At 37.4% G+C, this 19079-nt stretch overlaps 1 protein-coding gene across 1 annotated transcript in view; it reads left to right on the forward strand.

Annotated features, from left to right (window-relative positions):
• The window catches only part of LOC108575517 (LIM/homeobox protein Awh), a 46885-nt gene extending 30453 nt beyond the window's left edge, over nucleotides 1-16432 (forward strand). The window contains exons 3-5 of the mRNA XM_017938334.1: nucleotides 3453-3787; nucleotides 14743-15197; nucleotides 16224-16432. Coding sequence (XP_017793823.1) covers nucleotides 3453-3787; nucleotides 14743-15197; nucleotides 16224-16432 — 999 coding nt within the window. The remainder of the gene's footprint in view (nucleotides 1-3452; nucleotides 3788-14742; nucleotides 15198-16223) is intronic.
• The last annotated feature ends 2647 nt before the right edge of the window (nucleotides 16433-19079 follow it).

Below are 19079 nucleotides of genomic sequence, written 5' to 3' on the forward strand. Positions count from 1 at the left end.
GTTTATAATTTTTATTTTATTTATTAAAACCTTTAATATTAATATTATATAGGACCTATATTAGGTATATACAGAAAGATGTTTTTATTGGATTAGATATTTTTCTCTTTAGTGGTTACATTTCTACATATTTGCAATAGTTTCTAGGAAACGTCTACATAATATACACATCACGGTGTTCACAATTCTTACGTACAAGCAGTCACTTCTACTTGTGCAACTTTCCGAGCGCACAATCGCTTGTTAACACGTTGTCAACCGAACAAGTCACACTTGAATAGATATCTCTAAAAGGATGTTTACAAAAATTGGACAAAATCTCGTGTTAGAAGTGTCGTTAATGCAAAGCTTGAAAATACAAACTATCTCACATTATTGTGAAATAAAGTTTCTTAAAATAATTCGTCCATAACTCACTTGATACTTAACGAAAGGTGGACTTTCGTGATGAAACTTATTGTTTTTAAGCCTTACCTTGAGAAAGCAATGCAGCTAAACCTAAAAAGGCAATTAAAAATTTGAAGCGAAACATATGCACAATTAGCGATGGACTTTGAAACACTTTGAATCGCTTTGAATATGTAGGTAAGTAATGTGACGAAAAATTCGAACCACTTCGAACATTATTCGATACTTGAAATTTTTGATAAGTCTTGAGTCTTGAGTATCGATAGATCTTGAGTCATTAATGTTTCGATACGCCTTGAAAGTCCAGAAACTTGCGTCTTGAGAGGTCTCGAGTCTTGAGTCTTGAGAGGTCCTGCATCTTGAGAGATCTCGAGTCATGAGAGGTCTTGAGTCTTTGCAGTTCCCATATGTTTTGAAAGTCTTGAAAGTCTTAATAGGTTTCAATGTTTTGATAGGATTTGAAAGTTTGGTGCGTAGTTAATACCTACGTACTTGTTGAGCACTCAGTATCCTGCAAACATTTTGAATGCCTTTGCCCAAACCGTATCATTAACGTAAAATATTAATGGCATATTGAATACTTACCAAGTTTTCAAGACTTCCAAGACTTTCAAGACTTACCAAGAGTTTTACGTATCGAATTAAATTCGATACATGAGTGATTCGAATTTTCACAGCATTGAAAACCTTCGAATCGCTTCGAAATTGAGATTCAAATGCCCGTCACCAGTCAGACCCTTTAAAATTCCTAGGCTAACGCATTCAATTAGAAGGGCGCTCCTCAAAACCACCTACGATCCGAAGAGTCGTGTGTTGCTTAAATCTTAGGGTCACGAACAAATTTGCGGCCGCCTAAAGGCCGTTTCGTGTGCACGCACGCTTGATGCACGATGTGTGCGTAGTCATGCGAATCGTGGACGTTGGTCAGGCCAGTCGTCGAGGGACGAGGGATCATGCCCAGAGCAGCATCATTTATCAGCCGGCGGCCGTCCGCTCGTTTATTATTTCACTTTGCCGAGTATTAATTGAGATTTGGAGCCCGCAGCCAGGCTTTTGCGTACTCCACACCCGGAAACGATCGTCCCGGTTGGACGATGTTCTTGCTTCGACGACGCGTATATGCATACCTTCCAGGTCATTTTACAAACGAACAAGTTCCTGTCGCGATGAACATTTTTATACTGTAATTAACAGGCGATTTCGAAACTCTCACATTTTTTGCAATTTCCCTTGCGGAATATACTTCTGCCGACAGCGTAACTATTATTTGGAAACGCGTTTCGATATTTAACCCTTTTCCTTGTGTAGCCACCGTGATCTCGCGAGAAACTGATTTCGATGAAATGTCAGAATTGGCAATTGATCGACGTGACAAATCCGCCCAAAGCAATTCACAGCGAGCTGATACTCGAAATCATTTCTGTGAAATGTTTAGACAGAGTGAGTGCACTTAATGCACCGAATGCATTTAGATAAGTATTGATAAGATTAACGTTATAATAAAACATCTTTAATTTATTAACAATTTTATTGATAACATTAATAATCTTTTGCAGAGTGGTAAATTTCTAAACAGTTTGGAATGTGCACCACTTTCCTTATCCACGCCAATTATAGGAAGATTTCTTTTTGAATATGGTCAAATAATTTCATTAGTTTCGCTGTCACTATCCATTTTGGAATCTAGCTAGATAAAAGTACTACCTACTTTACACTCCACTAATAAATTAATTTTCTTCTTATTGAAATTAATGTACAGGGTGAGTCACGAGAAACAGAACACCTATATATTTTCGTTAAGATTGAAGATAGGAGAAAATGTTCAAGGGGCGAATGATACAAACAGATCTTCTGATTAGCGTTCTCTTTAAGGTTTTTCAAAGATCATCGATAGTTTTTTAAATGGCACCATATATTTTTGACTTCATAGCGTAGCATTTAGATAATGTCAAGGCGAGTTCAACGATACACGATAGTATGACCTTGAAATGATTTTGGACTGAAAAAAAAATTGACAAAGATTTGCAAGAAGCGCATTTGTCTGCCTATGACACAGTAGAGTGCCACTGGTTAATTGAACCGCGAATTTATTACGTCCTTACCCGTTGAGAGCTTTCAGTAAGGCCACTTTCGAACACCAAGATCAGACGACATTCGTGTTCACATTTCAGAGAGTCAACATTCGACGTACACTCTCGTTCATAAATATTAAGACACTTACTGAACGTAAAAGTATTGCTGAATTCTACCGAGATTTATTGAAATTTACTGAAATTTAAACTACATAAATGCTACCGAATTCTACAGACGTCTACTTAAATGTACTAAAATCTGCTTATTGAATGTGAGTCAAGCCTCATTGTTATCACAAATTTAACCCTTTCGCTGCGGCGAATTTTTTCACAAAAGCTGCAAAATTTTCCTTTTTTGGCCGTATCATTTAAAAATTTGTTTTATTGAATTACTGTGGAAGAGTGCAAAGGATAAAATTACGGCTTAAATTAATATGGAAGTGCGCCAAAAGGCTCCAGTAGCATAATGCGAACAGGTTTTCAATGCGCTTATAGGCGCCAATAGCAGTGAAATGGTTAATGTAAAAAATTATCAAGATCATAAAAAAAAATTATTCATTCAAAAATCTCCAAATATAACAAAGTATACCTAAATATGTACATTTTTACTAATACGTGGCACTAACTGTCACGTGACACTTTCTACATGTATCTGTCGGGTGCCCGATTTGAAAATAAAACACGAGCGACCTGCACAAAGGCACATTTCACTTAAAAATAAAATGAAATTAAACGAACAATTATTTGAAAGTAAAACACAAGCGGTGTACCTTTCGATAGGAATGTAGCACGACGCTAAAACAAACATCTCTACCGAAGTGCGATAAGATGCCCGCCACCTCTGAAATTCGGGCACGAACTTTTGCAATCGTCCAATACACGATCTGTGCCCCAATACTTATGAACGCTACTGTACACAGAACGTTAGTCAAGCGCAAGTGGTTAATGTATTTCTCCTTTTTATCGTTACAGACTGAAATCGAAACAGAGACAGAATGCGCGGATAGCATTCTCTGTTCCAACAACAACAACGTCAACGCCAACAACAACAACAACAACAATAACAACAATGTAGCCAGTATCAAGAAAGTTGGCGCCAGTATCACTAACAACGAAGGACACGATGGAATGGAAATGGATTGCGGTGGTTGCGGGGAAAGCGTTCGCGAACGTACCGTCCTCTGCGTAGGGGGTCGTACCTGGCATTCCAGGTGCCTCAAGTGTTGCGCCTGTGCAAGACCCCTGCACGATCAACACTCCTGTTTTCTCCGAGGGATGCGGCTTTACTGCAGGCACGACTACGCCTTGTAAGTACAACTGGTTTCTATTTCCAGGGTCACCGTATCCCGGGTGTCGAAGTTTAACCTTTAATTATTTCTCCAACCAGCGAGAAACCTCTGTCTCTCGGCACCGGTGATTTATGCGGGTGAACACGGACTATCTGGTTTTTATTGCATCCTGGCGCTTAGTTTTACAGCACATCGACTTTTCGTCGAGATTGTACGAATAATTGATGCGATAACCGAGAGCCCGCTGTTATTTTTTATTCGTTTTGTGATGTAGCCATTAGTTCTAGAATTTGGTTCCTGTTTTTTTTTGTTTCGTGAGCTAGTGCAGTTGATATACGTAGAATACGAGTGTTCTAGATTTTTCTATGTTGGTTTTGCAGTATATGATGTAGATAATTAGTTTATGAATTTTTTGGTATTGTAGGTAGAATGCAATACAAGGAAATATCTATTTCTCATTTGTTTTGAATAACGAATCTTTTTCATTTTACATCTTCGTATTGAATAATGCAAAATACATTGAGCTACATAATATGGCAAATATCTCAGGCATCGTAAATAAAAAATTATTCAGACTACCTCCACGTGGTCTTTCCCCAGAAACCAATGAGTATTGCAATTTGTATTCTGTTCGTTATGATTCTATTATACAGAGCGGTTGTGCATTTAATAAATTTTTGAAGTCTTCCTTCTCGAGAAAACAGGACTCTATTTATAAAACTTTCATGAATTAGTTTTTTAACCCTTTCATTACTATAGGCGTTTTGAAAATTTGCTCGCACTATACTGTTAGAGCTTTTTGCTGCCCTTCCATCTTAATATGATACTTAATTTCATCCTTACACACTTCCAGCTTAACTTAAAACGATACGGCCAAAGTAACAAATTTTGCAGCCGTGCTTAAAAATTTACCGTCAGTCATCCACGTAGCAAAAGGTTAAGAAGATTACCTACTGTTAACAGTAATCGAAAAATTACGAAAAAATTTTATTTTCCTTATTTTCGGTTCATTTCTCCGTATAGAATCCTGACCCTGTGTATTCATAAGCATTGTCTTGTAATAAAATTTCCTAAAGCTCATCCGAACAATTTAATCAATCTAATCTTACTATTTTATACTTAATTCATACTTATCAACCTTCACACAATTTACAACCGACTGTACTCGAAACATTCGCTCGCTAATCACACACGTCCAATTATAAAACTTCGGTTAATTGCGTTCCCATCGCGAGACAAAATTGAACACTTCCTGCTAAGTCTTCTACAAGTGAACCAATGGTATCTCGTTCATCGAAACACAGCGTTCAATCATTCGGTCACGATACATACGTAATCGACCGGGAGCGACAGTTGTCCTGCGATCCAGAAGCAACACGGGGGATTATCGATGAATCCAATAATATCCCGGCTGATCGAAGCCGGCAGAGACACCCCACTGGTACGTAACCGGTAAGCAAAGCCAAGCTTAAGAGGACGTTTCACGACTACCACTCGGGAGCTCCTGGAACGAACGATCATTTGTTCGACTTACGGGACAGTTCTCGTAGAGTATACGCTGACACCGGCACAACCGATATCTCGGACACCCTGTCGAGCTAGCTAGTTTCAAAGGATTCCACGAACATCTCCCTTGGGATAGGTTTCGAAGGGTATCGGCCTGGATCACGAGTTCATGACTCGCCAAAACACTCCGATACTGGCTTTTCATCCTTTTGTCACGGTGAAGAGGGGACACGTTGTGCTCGTTTTCATGTTAAAATTGTAGCGAAGTGTCGTGTAGTTTTTCATTTGAACCGAAGATGAATGTTGATTTTCGCAACGAAGATTCTCCGAGTTTTGTTTAATATGGGTAGGTATACTAATTACCCTGTTAATTGGGGAGGAAGAGTTAACTCCTCGTTGATTAGCTAATACTTAGGACACAATAGTTTATTTATCGAGGGATTGTTCATTTTTTATTGCACTGTTATGCCCTTTCTTGATTTTCTACTGCCAGCCCACATCACTTTCCCTGGTACTGTTTATGACATTTCATCGGGGAAAGTGTACGGGTACTCAAATTCCGGAAAATGTGGCCATCGAGCTATGTACATGCTATCTATCAATAATTTCCTCTGTAGGGCCACTGTATTTAACCCGCACAACGGTATCAAATGGCACTTGATTAACAAACAAAATCATTAAATAAATAAATATTATTCATGCTTCAAGACTTAATAGAGGAATTCAAGATTAATCATCTTCCCTCATTCCTTTCTGTTTCAAAGTAGATAGAGACAAAAATTAACTTCAGAACTTCAATTAATAAAATGAAGTAAATATAAAAAATTAGATTATTTTCTAAAATTACATTTAATGAAATCAATCCAAAAATTCTAAAAGTTATTAAAATTAATCCATAAGTATATAAATTCTATTATAAATAAATCATCAATATGTGTGATTTTATGAAATACAAAAATGCTAATAAAGGAAAGCAGAATGGAATCAGTTGCACTGTTATGCCTCCATTAAGTCTTAAACCTGTAATAAGTGTACCTAACATTCCTTCGTCCACAAAAATGGTCCAAAAGAGGCAATTCACTAAGAAAACACAGAAACGCCTTTAGAATGATCTCGCTAAAAAGCTGGCTCTCCTTTTCAGTCACGTGGCCGTCACGTGGGTGCAGATATTCCCGCAGATCAACAGATATCCAGTACGCGCGTATTCGACGTAGGGTCGAGAGATTCGCCAGTGGGTGATTAATGTCTTCCGATGTAGTCTTCTTGGTTCTGTCTTCTTCGTCTTCTTCTTCTTCTTCTTTGGACCTCACGCGTACAGTCGGCTATTCACGTCACCGAGCGTATACGTGTACCACGCATGCTCGCGCGCGAGCTGCGAGTCACGTTGTGACGTTGAAGCCGAGCACGAATAAAGGACACCTCAACTGACGTTTTCTCGCGGTTACAGGTATATACGTCGGTGAAAAAGAGAAGACACGCGTTTTCGACCGATCGCGACGTACACGAATATTCGCGACAGCGCTTTCCAATCGACAGCCGTCGTAACTGTATACCCGTTATATACCAGAGAAACTGGCACATTGAGCTTGAATGATTTTTAGCGATTGCGCTGCACGGTTCTGTACCTTTTGTGACTACGTTCGAAATTGATATAAAGGAATTTGAAGAAAGGTGTCGCGGACGTGTTCCCTTGGGATATTGCAGCCAGTGGTGTCATTTTTATTTATCATTCCCTTTCTGTTTTAAAAATAACAAACGAATTTTCGAGATATCGAAAATTTCCTTTATGTTTTAAAATACTAAATGAATTTTGAAGGTATTGAAAATTTTCCTTCTATTTTGATATATTACACGGATTTTTCAGATAGAGAAAATTAAAATTTTTGAAAAAATTGTGTTAAAATGAAGGTATTAGGATATTAAAAATTGTGCACTTTGAGTAACTCTGGTGGTAACAATTGGGGTCTGTTTTTATACTTTTCTTCTTTATTTACTTTGAAGCAGAAGGGAACGAGGAAGGATGATTAATCATGAACTGGTAGGGTTACTTTCAAGACACTGTATATTGTTGTGTTCAAACCTCGCATTTAATTAGGTACAGCAATCATTTAAAAACAATGCGGAGTGTATCATAAATCAATCTAGGTATTTCATTTACACATTTGCTGCAAAATAAAATCAGCAATATTCCTAAAGATTCAATTGAAAGATCCTACATTTCGTCTGCTAACATAAATCATGAATTAAAAATTTCTGTTCAAAATCGAACGATTAACCATATCGAAAGACTTTTATAAATTTGAAGCTGTAGAATGGACAATTCTATCTTCAACTCTTGGATCATTCATTTCTACCAAATCCTCGATGTGTCTCACGGGCTAGAGTCTACACAGAATCGATCGAACCAACTCGAACGATTACAAAGTGATTCCACGAGTAAGTTACTTTTCTCTTGGAGAACACGAAAATACAGGCACGCATGTGCGTGGCTGCCGAGTCACGAGCAAAGACTGCCAGTGTTCCAGCGGTCTAAGGAATTCGCCTCGTAAGGCAGCTCGGAGCCAGCTGCGATTCCCTCTCTTTGGTCCACCCTCGTGTGTCGGTGCTTTTCAACCCGGGACGGGTGTCTTTTAAATTAATAAATATTCGCCGACGCTATTCTCCGCCCCCTACCACGATCGTTTTCCCGTGTCGCTTCGAATTCAAGGGGTACGAAAAAAAAGAGGAGAGGAGAGAGAGAGAGAGGCGGTGAAAGAATGCAAAGAAGCAAAGGACGCGAGGTTCGGCAAGCAGAGTGAACCAGAAATCGCTCTATTAGCGGTACCAGCAACGAAATTCCGGTTCTCTTAAAGGATCTCCCTACCGTGACGGTCGAAAAAATCGATTTTTTTTTGTATAAATTAATAGTAAGTCCGCGTAGTAGTAAAGTGAAATTCGAAGTATTAACCAGGCTACAACGTCATAGTTACGCGTCACGCGTTCGCCAATTAGGTGACGGAGACTAAAAAATGTACCTTCAAGGTATTGTTAGATTCGAATCCTTATGGCGACAATTTTCAAGTGTGAAAAGTCAGCGTGCTGGTCATGTTGAGAAATGAATGGATACACGGTTTCTGAATATATAAAGAAAAATAGAGAATCTTGGAGGAAAAGGTAGATTAACATATGTCCTTACGAAAAAAACTAACAAATTATTACGACTTAACAATAAGGAGAAATGTGAACTCCGCCGATGAAACTGAGAAACTGAAATTCGTTTTCGAACAGCAATACAAAATTTTCACCGACACTTACGACGCGGAGCGACTGAAAAGACAGCAAGCCGCCTTCTAAATAAGTCTAAAGAGGCTCAGACAACAACAATTTGAACAAGAATTTTTTGAGGGAGCAGATATGGAATAGCAAATTAGCGAAAAACAGGTGTAAGATCTTTTAAATTCTTATTTTTCCATACTCAACACTTTAACCGCGTTTTGCTCGAAACAATTTTCTTCAAATTGGTTGTCATATCTCAAGAATGAATCGGTAAATTTATTTTAAACTTAGCAGAAATGTTCAGTGAATGTATAATTCTCGCCCCAATTAGGAATTTTACGAGTTAAAAAACCAGCCGTTTTGTAGGCAAAAAACAAAATTTTCCCCTTACGACGCGGTTATTATTATTTTTTTTAATACCGTTCAGTTGTCTTATTTCGGGCTATGGCCACACTCATAAAAATTACAACCTCTTTGGTTTTCCTAATTTCGGGCCACTGCAACGTCTGCTTTTATGGCAACTCTGGACAGGAAATTTTTTTGGACGCTCCAGCAGAATCGCTATCATTCTTAAATAAATAAATATTTCAACGCGATAAAAAAATACCGAGTATTCGCAAAATATACTTCAATTAACCTACCAAGTTTCACATCAATTCATCTCATAGATTTCCTTTAAAAAATTCCGAAAAATCGCCTAATTTTTCGGCCGTCACAGTAGGGAGACCCCTTAATTCAGTGTGGCCGATACTCGCGACAGCGAATCAGCCGCCGCTTTAATCACGACCTTATCGTTTCTGCCTTAATGGCACTTAAAGAAAGGCATCGGATTCGAGGCACGCCGGTGAAATCCAAGGGTAATCTCTATTTTCGCCGCGGCGATTTCCTAAACATGCCGGGGGAACGATAATTTCGAATAATTTGAAGTGATCAAGGTGTTTTTTTTTCTTCCTTTTTAGGAGCTGGTCGTTCTTGGTGTTGTTATTAAGTTGGTGCATATGAAACGTCTTATTTAGACATGAAATTTTAGATATATTATATTCCTTAAAAAAATAATGTATTTTATCCAAATAATTTCCACACGATTCTACACACTTTTTCCAACGATTAATTAATTTCATACAGCAATAATTTAATGCTACAAGCACAGTGCAACTTAGGTACAAATAGTGACAGGTGTTTGAATGTCAATTTCGTGAAAATTGATACAATACTGTGAAAATTCGAATCTTTTCGAACCTAATTCAATACTTAAAACTGAAGCTCTTGAATCTTGAGTTCTTAAAGTTCCGGTATGTCTTGAAAGCTTGGTAAATACTCAATATCTTACATGAGTATTCATTATCCTTAATATTTCATGTTAATGATACTGCTTGTTCACGAAGCTTTCAAGTCCTATGAAAACTTTCAAGACTTTCAAGAGTTTCAAGTTTATCAAGGCGTATTGAAACATTAAAGACTCAAGATTTCTCAAGACTCAAGATTCAGGACTTATCGAGACTTTCGGGACGTACCGAAACATAGAAGACTCAAGATTCAAGACTTATCAAGACTTTCGAGACGTACTGAAACATAGAAGACTCAAGACCTCTTAAGACTGAAAATTTAAGACTTATCAAGACTTTCAAGGCGTACTGAAACGTAGAAGACTCAAGACCTCTCAAGACTTATCAAGACTTTCAAAGTGTGTTGAGACCTAAAAGACTCAAGACCTCTTAGAACTCAAGATTCAAGACTTATGAAGACATTCACGAGTCTCAATTATCGAATCATATCTGAAGCGATTCGAAGTGTCTCAAAGCCCATCCTTATGCCCAATACAACGGCGTCCTGTACACCTTCCCAAAAATTGATCAATCAGTTAACGCTACAAGACTTAATTCTCCACCGTACGTGTATGCACGCGACCGGTATTATCGTCGAAAACAATAATTCAAGCGCAAAATACCGTAGACGTGGTAATTTATCTCGCGGTCCACTTATATCTCCGATGATATCGAAGATCGTGATCTGGCTACGGAGCGCGAGAATCGAATGCGGTCTAACGGTGGGTGGTGTATAGAGAGAGGGGGGATCATGAATTCTCTACCGTGCAGAGGTCGGATAGCGGCCGACTTAATCCCCTGTTGACTTATAGGGCCCGCCTATGTGGAAGAACAAATGAATAAATTAGGGCGGGGTCGTTTGGTAGCCGATGTACGGCCCTGAAGATTTATAGATACCCAATACCAGTTCCTCTGGTTTGGTTACACGCTGCTTCTGCCCGTTCCACCCTCCTCTTTTTCGCCTTGATCCGAAGTAAACGCGGCGGAAGAGGCAAGGGGTGGCGCCACTATTTATGCTAATGACACCTCGACGAACGTTTACGGGTCCCAGATTTGGACATCGAGGCGAAAAAAATCGCGTCATTGTTTGTACTTTGCTAGTTCCCAGAGAAAAATAGAGACGTGAATGGGTCGCAAAGTATCTCGAACGACTCAATTGAAGAGTCAAAGGAAAAAAGGATAAGTGTCCATTTTTTCCTTATTATGATGTTTGAATACACATGGATATATTATTTATTGTAGAATTCAGATTTGTATTTGGAAATAGGAAAGAGATGAAAGTTCCAAGTTATTACCAACTAAACGATAATAGTATTTATGTGGGGAAAAGGATTAGGGTATTGGTGTTTGTATGGAACAAAGATGAGAGTGTGCTTTGTACAGTGTCTTTGTGTTGTGTTAATATATTTTTTAAGCGTGACTGTAAAGTAGGTGTTAATTAATTTAATAATGCTTGGAGAATCAATATAACTCTTCAATGTTTAAAGTTTGTTTTACCCGAAGTAACATTAAATGGACACTCATCCTTCCTCCTCTACACTCTTCAATTCAACGTTTGTGAATATTATGGTGGGAAGCAATAATTTTGTGTTGGTTATCCTGGTGACTTTATTTAGTGACAGAATGAGAATGGAAGAGATAAAGGTGTTAAAATTTTGATTTTTAGGAGGATTTTGTAAGCTAGTGGTCGTAATACGGTTAAAATGGCGTGATAATTAATTGAAAATTCGAAAAATGATACTATGCAGGAATTCCAATGGGTCCAATTATTCCAGCCTTATAAAAGAAAATAAATTTAGTCTTCTACTACCCTCAAAAATTTAAATAAAATTTGGAAATTACATTTAAATGCAAGCAAAGTCATAAACGGTGCTAGGAGTTCGTTGAAATACATTTAAAGTGCGCTTAGACAATGTTCACTAAAACAGTAAAGCTTGGTATGCCGTAAAATATTATACTTAAAAATTAAATATAGTATTATGAAGTGTTTTATTAAATTTTTATATCAAAGTGCCTCACTAATTCGTCAAATAATTTGAAAATGATGCTTACCCCTATATAACTCCATGTGACTTGAAAGTTACATATCCATTTATCTACAGGGTGTCCTAACATTTTCCTATACTACTGCATTGTTGTATTATTATATTGTTACCAGTCAATTTCTTATCTGCTTTCCACCATTTACAAATATATAAAACTGCAATTAACTGTAATTTCTTTCGTGACAAACAAAGATAAATCGTGGTGTATAGGGTTAAGCGAGTAGAAAAGAAAGACGTATTATGTTTGCAAGAATTGAATGGCAATACGCAGCTACGTTATTGGGATCCTGGACGTAAGTTTCGAAGGGTCGAAGAAAAAAAGTATCCAGTCAGGTCTCGATGTCTCGGCAGGAACACGTATACATGCTTCTAGGCGTGCCCTGTGCACGATCACCATAACCAATAATGCCCGAAAATATCTCGGATGCGACGATGACGATGCAATTCGTGAACGGACTAATCCTTCCGTGGCTTACCATATTTTTCCATACAATAAGTAACCCTCCGTTCGATCTACCGTTCTTTTTTTTTTTCACCTAGGTATTACTTATTTTTCTTCTTCCCCTCTCTTCGTCTTTTTCTTGTTAGAGCTTCAATTCTCCTCGGCTACGACGAACAAATTATTTGTGGCCATTCGAGGTATCCCATTTTTCTTTTAATCTAATACGTTGTCGAGGGTTACAAAGTATCGGTTTAAAATTAGAAAAAAAGAAGGAGAGACAATTTTAAGGTTACAATGAAGAAAATGAAATACGTGGCTGAAATTATGAGTTTCGCCAGAATAGTCGCAAGTGTGTACTGTAATTAAAAAATTGTGAACATTCAACCGAACGTTTTGCTTGTAGAAAGCTTCTGAATGTGATTTATAAATTACTGGTAAGAAAGAAATATATTTGAAAATCAGAATATTAGTATATCATTCTGCACAAACTATAGGCTTTAAATCAAGTGAAGAAACGTGGCAATCTCCTTGTTGAATGGTTAAATATGGAATGAACCAATTCGAAACGAAACTAAAACTATCTCATCACTAGAAAAATGGGAAATAAATTTGAAAAATTTATGAAATTGTAACGCTTATGTTATTCAAAAATAAGGTAAATTTTGTAAGTTCGCAGTGGGGTTGAAGCAATTAGAGTTATCCATTTTGAAAGAGTTTCGATAACTATTTTTATTCAAACTAAATTAGCAACATTATATAAAATCGTATGAAAACATTAACAAGTTTTATCTTTTTATCAGTTCCGCTGGCAATTGATTGACAGGCGCACGTGACAAACCTATCCAAAGCAACTCACAGGGAGCTGATACTCGAAATCATTTGATTTTAGTAGATTTCTGCAGGTTTCGAAAGATTTCAATCGATGTTATTAGAATACAGTAGATTTTAATAGATTTTAAAAGGTTTTAGTAGAGTTTAGTAAATTTTGGTAGATTTCAGCGAAGTTCAGAAGATTTCAGTATGCTTCACATGCCTAATACTTATGAAAGGAAGTGTATTTACAATTCACGTCATTCCAGCGCATGTGGTTAACAATTATTTCCCAAACTCTCGTTCATTTAGGTCCTACTTCTAAATTCTTCTATCACTACCTTCATTCTCACGAAACCAATCACCAAACAAGATCTCATTAGAAGATCCGGATACTGTTTCGCTTGTAAATCGCTCATATTTTTCATCCCGGAGACAACAGCCGGAATCGTGTGATCCGTTTCCTGGTGTTGGCGGCCGAATATCAAAGGGCTCGAGTCATTTGTAGGGTGAGGGAAGCCGCGGGACTGAGACATCGAGATAATCTCGACGTAATCTGCCGTTCGAATCGCGAGAGATCGAGCGACCCTTAAACCGTGGCCCGCGCTGCTGACGCGCTGCAAGGGACATCGGAGTGGCAGAGTAGTATGTTAATGAGGACAGGACCATCGGATTCTCGTGCACGGAGGTCCTGAATGAACCTGCAGCCCCGACCAAAATAGCACCTTGTCTCTCCCTCTTTCTCTCTCCTCTTCCTTTCCCTCTTCGTCAAATTCTCGCTTTCTGCGAGAGGTGAAAGAGAAACCTCGCTGTTAGCTGAGCGTTAATTTACCACGAAAACGTTTCGACGATGAACCAAGCAGATTTAAGTCAATCCAAAATGTTAAACAGCTTCTGTAATTTTTTTTAATTTATATTCTGTAAAATAGAATTATTATTATTTTAACCCTTTGTCTTGCGATTTTTTTACGGCTATATATTCTGGCGTTAGTATTAGGACATCCACATTCAAATTTGGAAGTTTGGCAAACTGAAAATTTAAAAAAATTTGGAACTTTGTAGAAATGTAGTTCAAGTGATGCTAATAGCGAAACCATTTGTTGTTTCGTCGATGAAACAGTAGAGAACACCTCAAAGAAATTGTGAGTTCTCATATTATCGTAAATATTTACAAGATATGGGAAAAGAAGTTAAATTGAAATTTGTATGGTTTTTAATATACTACTGTCTAATTGTGGCGGTAAAGAATTTTCGAAAAAACGTGGTGGGGGCAAATTTTCAAAATTCTTATAAGAGGCAAAGAAAATAGAAGTCAGGTTGGTAAATAATTCTAGAGACTACAGCAAAATAAACACAGAAAATTGTTCCAAATAAACTTCGAAATTTTGTATTCTCAATGTGTCGGAATTTGAATAACAAAAAAAGAAATAGGATTTAAATAATTCTTAAGTTTGATTAAATTCTCGTACATTTTCATTCAGTTATTGTTTAAACCTTGCGAGTTTTACACGTTACACCTGAAAATCGTAGAAATTTCTTCCACGACAGCGAGTAATCTGAAACTTTCACGAGAATTTTGTTCCTTTTCAGAACCTTCGGTGCAAAATGTGCGAAATGTGGTCGAAGCGTGGGCGCTGGGGACTGGGTGAGAAGGGCCAGAGAAAGGGTTTATCACTTGGCTTGCTTCGCTTGCGATGCTTGTTCCCGTCAGCTGTCCACGGGGGAGCAATTCGCCCTGTTGGACGCCAGGTTGCTCTGCAAAGCTCACTATCTGGACGTCGTTGAGGGAAACAATACCTCGTCCTCGGAGGACTGTGACTCTGAACACGGTGGCAAAGGCAGCAAGACAAAGAGGGTCAGGACAACTTTCACGGAGGAGCAGCTTTCGGTTCTGCAGGCGAATTTTCAGTTAGACAGCAATCCCGATGGCCAGGACCTCGAGAGAATAGCTCACGTCACCGGGCTGAGCAAAAGAGTGACGCAAGTCTGGTTTCAAAACTCGAGGGCCAGGCAGAAGAAGCACAGCGGAAAGATAAAGACGCAAAGTGAGTATATCTCACCGTTCGTTTTCAAGTACGAATAAAAAATGTTGGTTTTGTTGTTAACCACGTAAATTTCGATTCATCGATTGGAAGAAATTTTTGAAGAAAGATAATATTTTGCGGTCATGGTGCATGGTTTCATACGTTTTCTTCTCGTTTTCGAACACGTTTCTTTCTTTAGAGCCGCGTCGCTCATACTTTCTGGGCTCTAGAGTAGTTTTTTTGATCATAGGTGATCTCAATAGTTTGAATAACGTACAATACTTACTTATTGCTTCGTATTTACCGTTCATAAAAGTGTTTATTCTAACAAATGCAGTGTTTATTTTATGTCAGAATTCAGAAAAAAGAGCACGACGCGTGGTACAACCGGACAGGGTGCTTCTATATACAAACATAAACCGAAAATAAAGAATAACATTGTTTTGTTTTGAAGTCTTGGTTTCAAGAAAGTCGAATTTTAATATCTATCGAGTTTGCGTACACTTGACTATCTCTGGGCTTCATGTTTATACCAATAAGCAGTACCAATGTCATTGACGATTTTATTACTCTACGTGTACATTACTGAATGAACTATTGAAAGTGACGTCCTTGTTGACACATCAAAATTCTTGCTCTTCGATTCAGAAAGTCGTGAACTGATGCCTCGCCGTTTTGACGCTTTAACTGTTCGAAAACCTGAACAATTCTTCCTTTGAGCTGGAGAAGGTTTGCACCATTTCTTTGCGAAATGTGACATTACCGCTATTTATCAACGTGAAAGTGTGAGCGGAAGCAACAGTTTGTAGGGAATCTTTAAATTCAATTTTCTCGAATACTAGACTTCCTTTGAACAAATTTCATTCTTTACTTTCTGTTTATTTTTACACGTAGTACCACCCTCTGCCCTGTATACAAATGAATCGACTCTGTCAACAGTTTTTATTAAACGTGGATATATGTTTATCATGTTCTAAGAAATTAGCTTCTCCTTTACATAATTTTCAATCCTGATTTTAAAAAAGAAACACTTAATTCTATGTCCAGTGCACCACTCACCACCGATGCAACATCATCCAGCAGAGTTGTATCCCTCCGGTGTGAACATGGTGGGCGCCTATTTGGGGGGATATCAGGGTGGCAGCGCAGGAAGCGAGAGTCCTGGCAGTCCACTGACACCTCTCACCCCTTTAACACCTCTAACCCCAACGACACCGAATCACCTTCAGGCCCAATTCTGTCATCAAACGGGGTAACTTTACGATAGACACCATTCGTGAAACTGGTGATTATATCTCAATTTTAGCTCGGTTCTTTATCGATTGTTTCGAAGGCGTTTCTCGTTTTCAGTGTAAAATTTTCGATTTGAATCTTGAAGAACTCACAGTGACGATCAGAGAACCAAGAGCACGAACATTTCTAGGACTTCAAAGAGTGTGACTTGATTGATAACGGAAATTTTGATAATTCCTTCGTTATTTCGATTTCTGACGAATTTTTCAATCAGCACAGATCTATGATGTATTCGAGAAGATTCGATATCTTCCGAGGTGAAATTCTTTTTGAATCCTAGGACAAAGAACGAACTCACGTGAACCTTGACATCTGAGATAATCGAGGTGTTATCTCATTTTTTTTTTTTTTGTACATACCAAAAAGAAACTGTTTAAAGCGAAGAGAGAAGTAAAAGTGATACTACGAATAGGTTTAGGATTCCGTGGTGAGGATTCTAGTTAACGAATAGACGAAACGACGATTATTTATTCCGTTTTTTAGTTGTATAAGTTGTAACTCGCATTTATGCTTGATTCTCTTTCGTATAGCAAGTATTTTCTAACGAGCCTCATTTTCGAGGAAGTGCAATCGAATGCGAAATGGAATTTCAATTTTGATGCTGTTCGCGGGAATTTCCTCTCTTACAATTTTAGCAATTGTCTGATTAATTTCATTTGTACAAAGTAAGCAGTTTACTAAACTTATTAAATTTCTATCACACTAACCTCTAATCGTAAAAAAGGAGACAACAATGGCTAAGTATTTTCGATTCTGTTAGAAATTTTCGTTGCATTTCTTTTCGACGATAAACTTGCGACATCAAATTTTCATTTCTTTTTTTCAACAAAATTTTAAGACATTCGTGCGATTCAATTTTTTTAAAAAACGATAACGTTTCTCGGTGGTATCTTTTCAATTCTCACGATTCGCGTGTCCTGTGGACTGTTTTATTTTTAAAATGAAATTGTACATAGACGTATCTCGTAGCTTTTGTATATAAATCTCAAAGAAATTGTGCATGAGTATTTGATATCGCTCCCATGCTGTACACTCATTACCGCAATACTGTAAACCGTACTGTTATTAATAAAAATGTCTTTTACTGTTTATGCCTGTTACGATTCCTAGCCCCAAAAATCCTCACATTACACCAATTATTCACATTTCGATGATACAACCTGTGTTTCTTCTTATTGCACTTACATTCGTGCGGTATTAACCCTTTCATGATCACTGGGACGCATATATCCCACTTAAGAACTCGAATAAGAACGATTTCAATTCAGAATTAGCAGATAAATAAACAATTGTTCGAAAAAATGATTCCATCACGAAAGGGTAAACAAATGCGTATAAGTAGGTGTCTATATATTTAAAAATGGTAAGAAACAAAGAATATTAGCGACAAATAATAGCGAAAAATTTTCCTAGGTTGAAATATGATTAATAATTTCGGTATTTCTGTAGGGTAGGAAATGAACGTGGAAACGAATAAATATGTGCAACATTTTATATTGTATATATACTTAGTTTACAATATTTACATCACAGTACATGTATATTAAATAATGATCCTTTTACGATTACACAATTAATTACCTAAACATTGTAAAAGATACTTTCATTCGGAACATTGCTTTCTGATGTTCCCCGAGATTATGGGTGCTCGAGTCAACAGGAAACGAGGCGCCATCAAGTTCTGGGGACACCGGACGACTCTGATTTCTCGTTCGTGGTAATCTTACACTCGACTTTATACGTTTTATTAAAACGATCGCCTGATTATATCAGGGAATTCCGCGGTTCGATGAAAGTGAGAACAATCGGCGTCTATCGTTCTCCCAGAAAGAAGGAAAATTACATTTGTCACTTCTTTTCCATCGCGAAGGATATTCGATTTCGTTTCATTCGACGAACTTCTGTTGAGCCTTTCAAGACTCACGATTAACCCTTTCCATTTCAATCTGATTGCAAAGATCGTATAACAGTATCAAATGTATGCTGTTAGATTGAATTTTAAAGGATAGAAAATTCATTTGTTTTTATCTGGACAGTTTTAGTGGTAAACGAAACAGAATGTTTAAAAAACTGAGAATTTGAAGCACATGTGATCTCAATTTTTCAAATACTAAGTTGTTTATAAAGTTTGCTGCGACACAATAAATCTTTATTCTTGTACTCGTTATTTCGAGAAGTTTCTTTTCATACGTGTATGAAATTATTAATTTTGACAGCTTTGTTCATGTTCCATGATTCTCATTGCAACTAAGCTCATTTAGAAATTTGACAAAATTTCAAGAATTAGTTCTCACAATTTCATGGAAGTTTTAAAATGATAAATTAAGAAGATTCCAAAAGAATGCAGTTTAATGCCGAAACTTTCGAACGTGTTGAACGTATCTCTTAGAAATCGTTCAAAAATTTTTCACTAACAAATAACAATTTCGAATTTCCTTTTTTTTTTTTCTAAGAATTAAGTACTTCCTTCTATTGTACAAATGAAGAACAAGATTTTTCATTTTTGCAAAAGAGCGAATCATTTCGGTGAACTATTGGCATCGAAAGAAATATGGAAAGGGTTAATTCGTTAATTGCGCTAGAAGGGAGTTGACAACAAATTGATCTTCA

This window comes from Habropoda laboriosa, unplaced genomic scaffold (assembly GCF_001263275.1).
Source record: "Habropoda laboriosa isolate 0110345459 unplaced genomic scaffold, ASM126327v1 scaffold286, whole genome shotgun sequence".
NCBI classification, from domain to species: Eukaryota; Metazoa; Arthropoda; class Insecta; order Hymenoptera; family Apidae; genus Habropoda; species Habropoda laboriosa.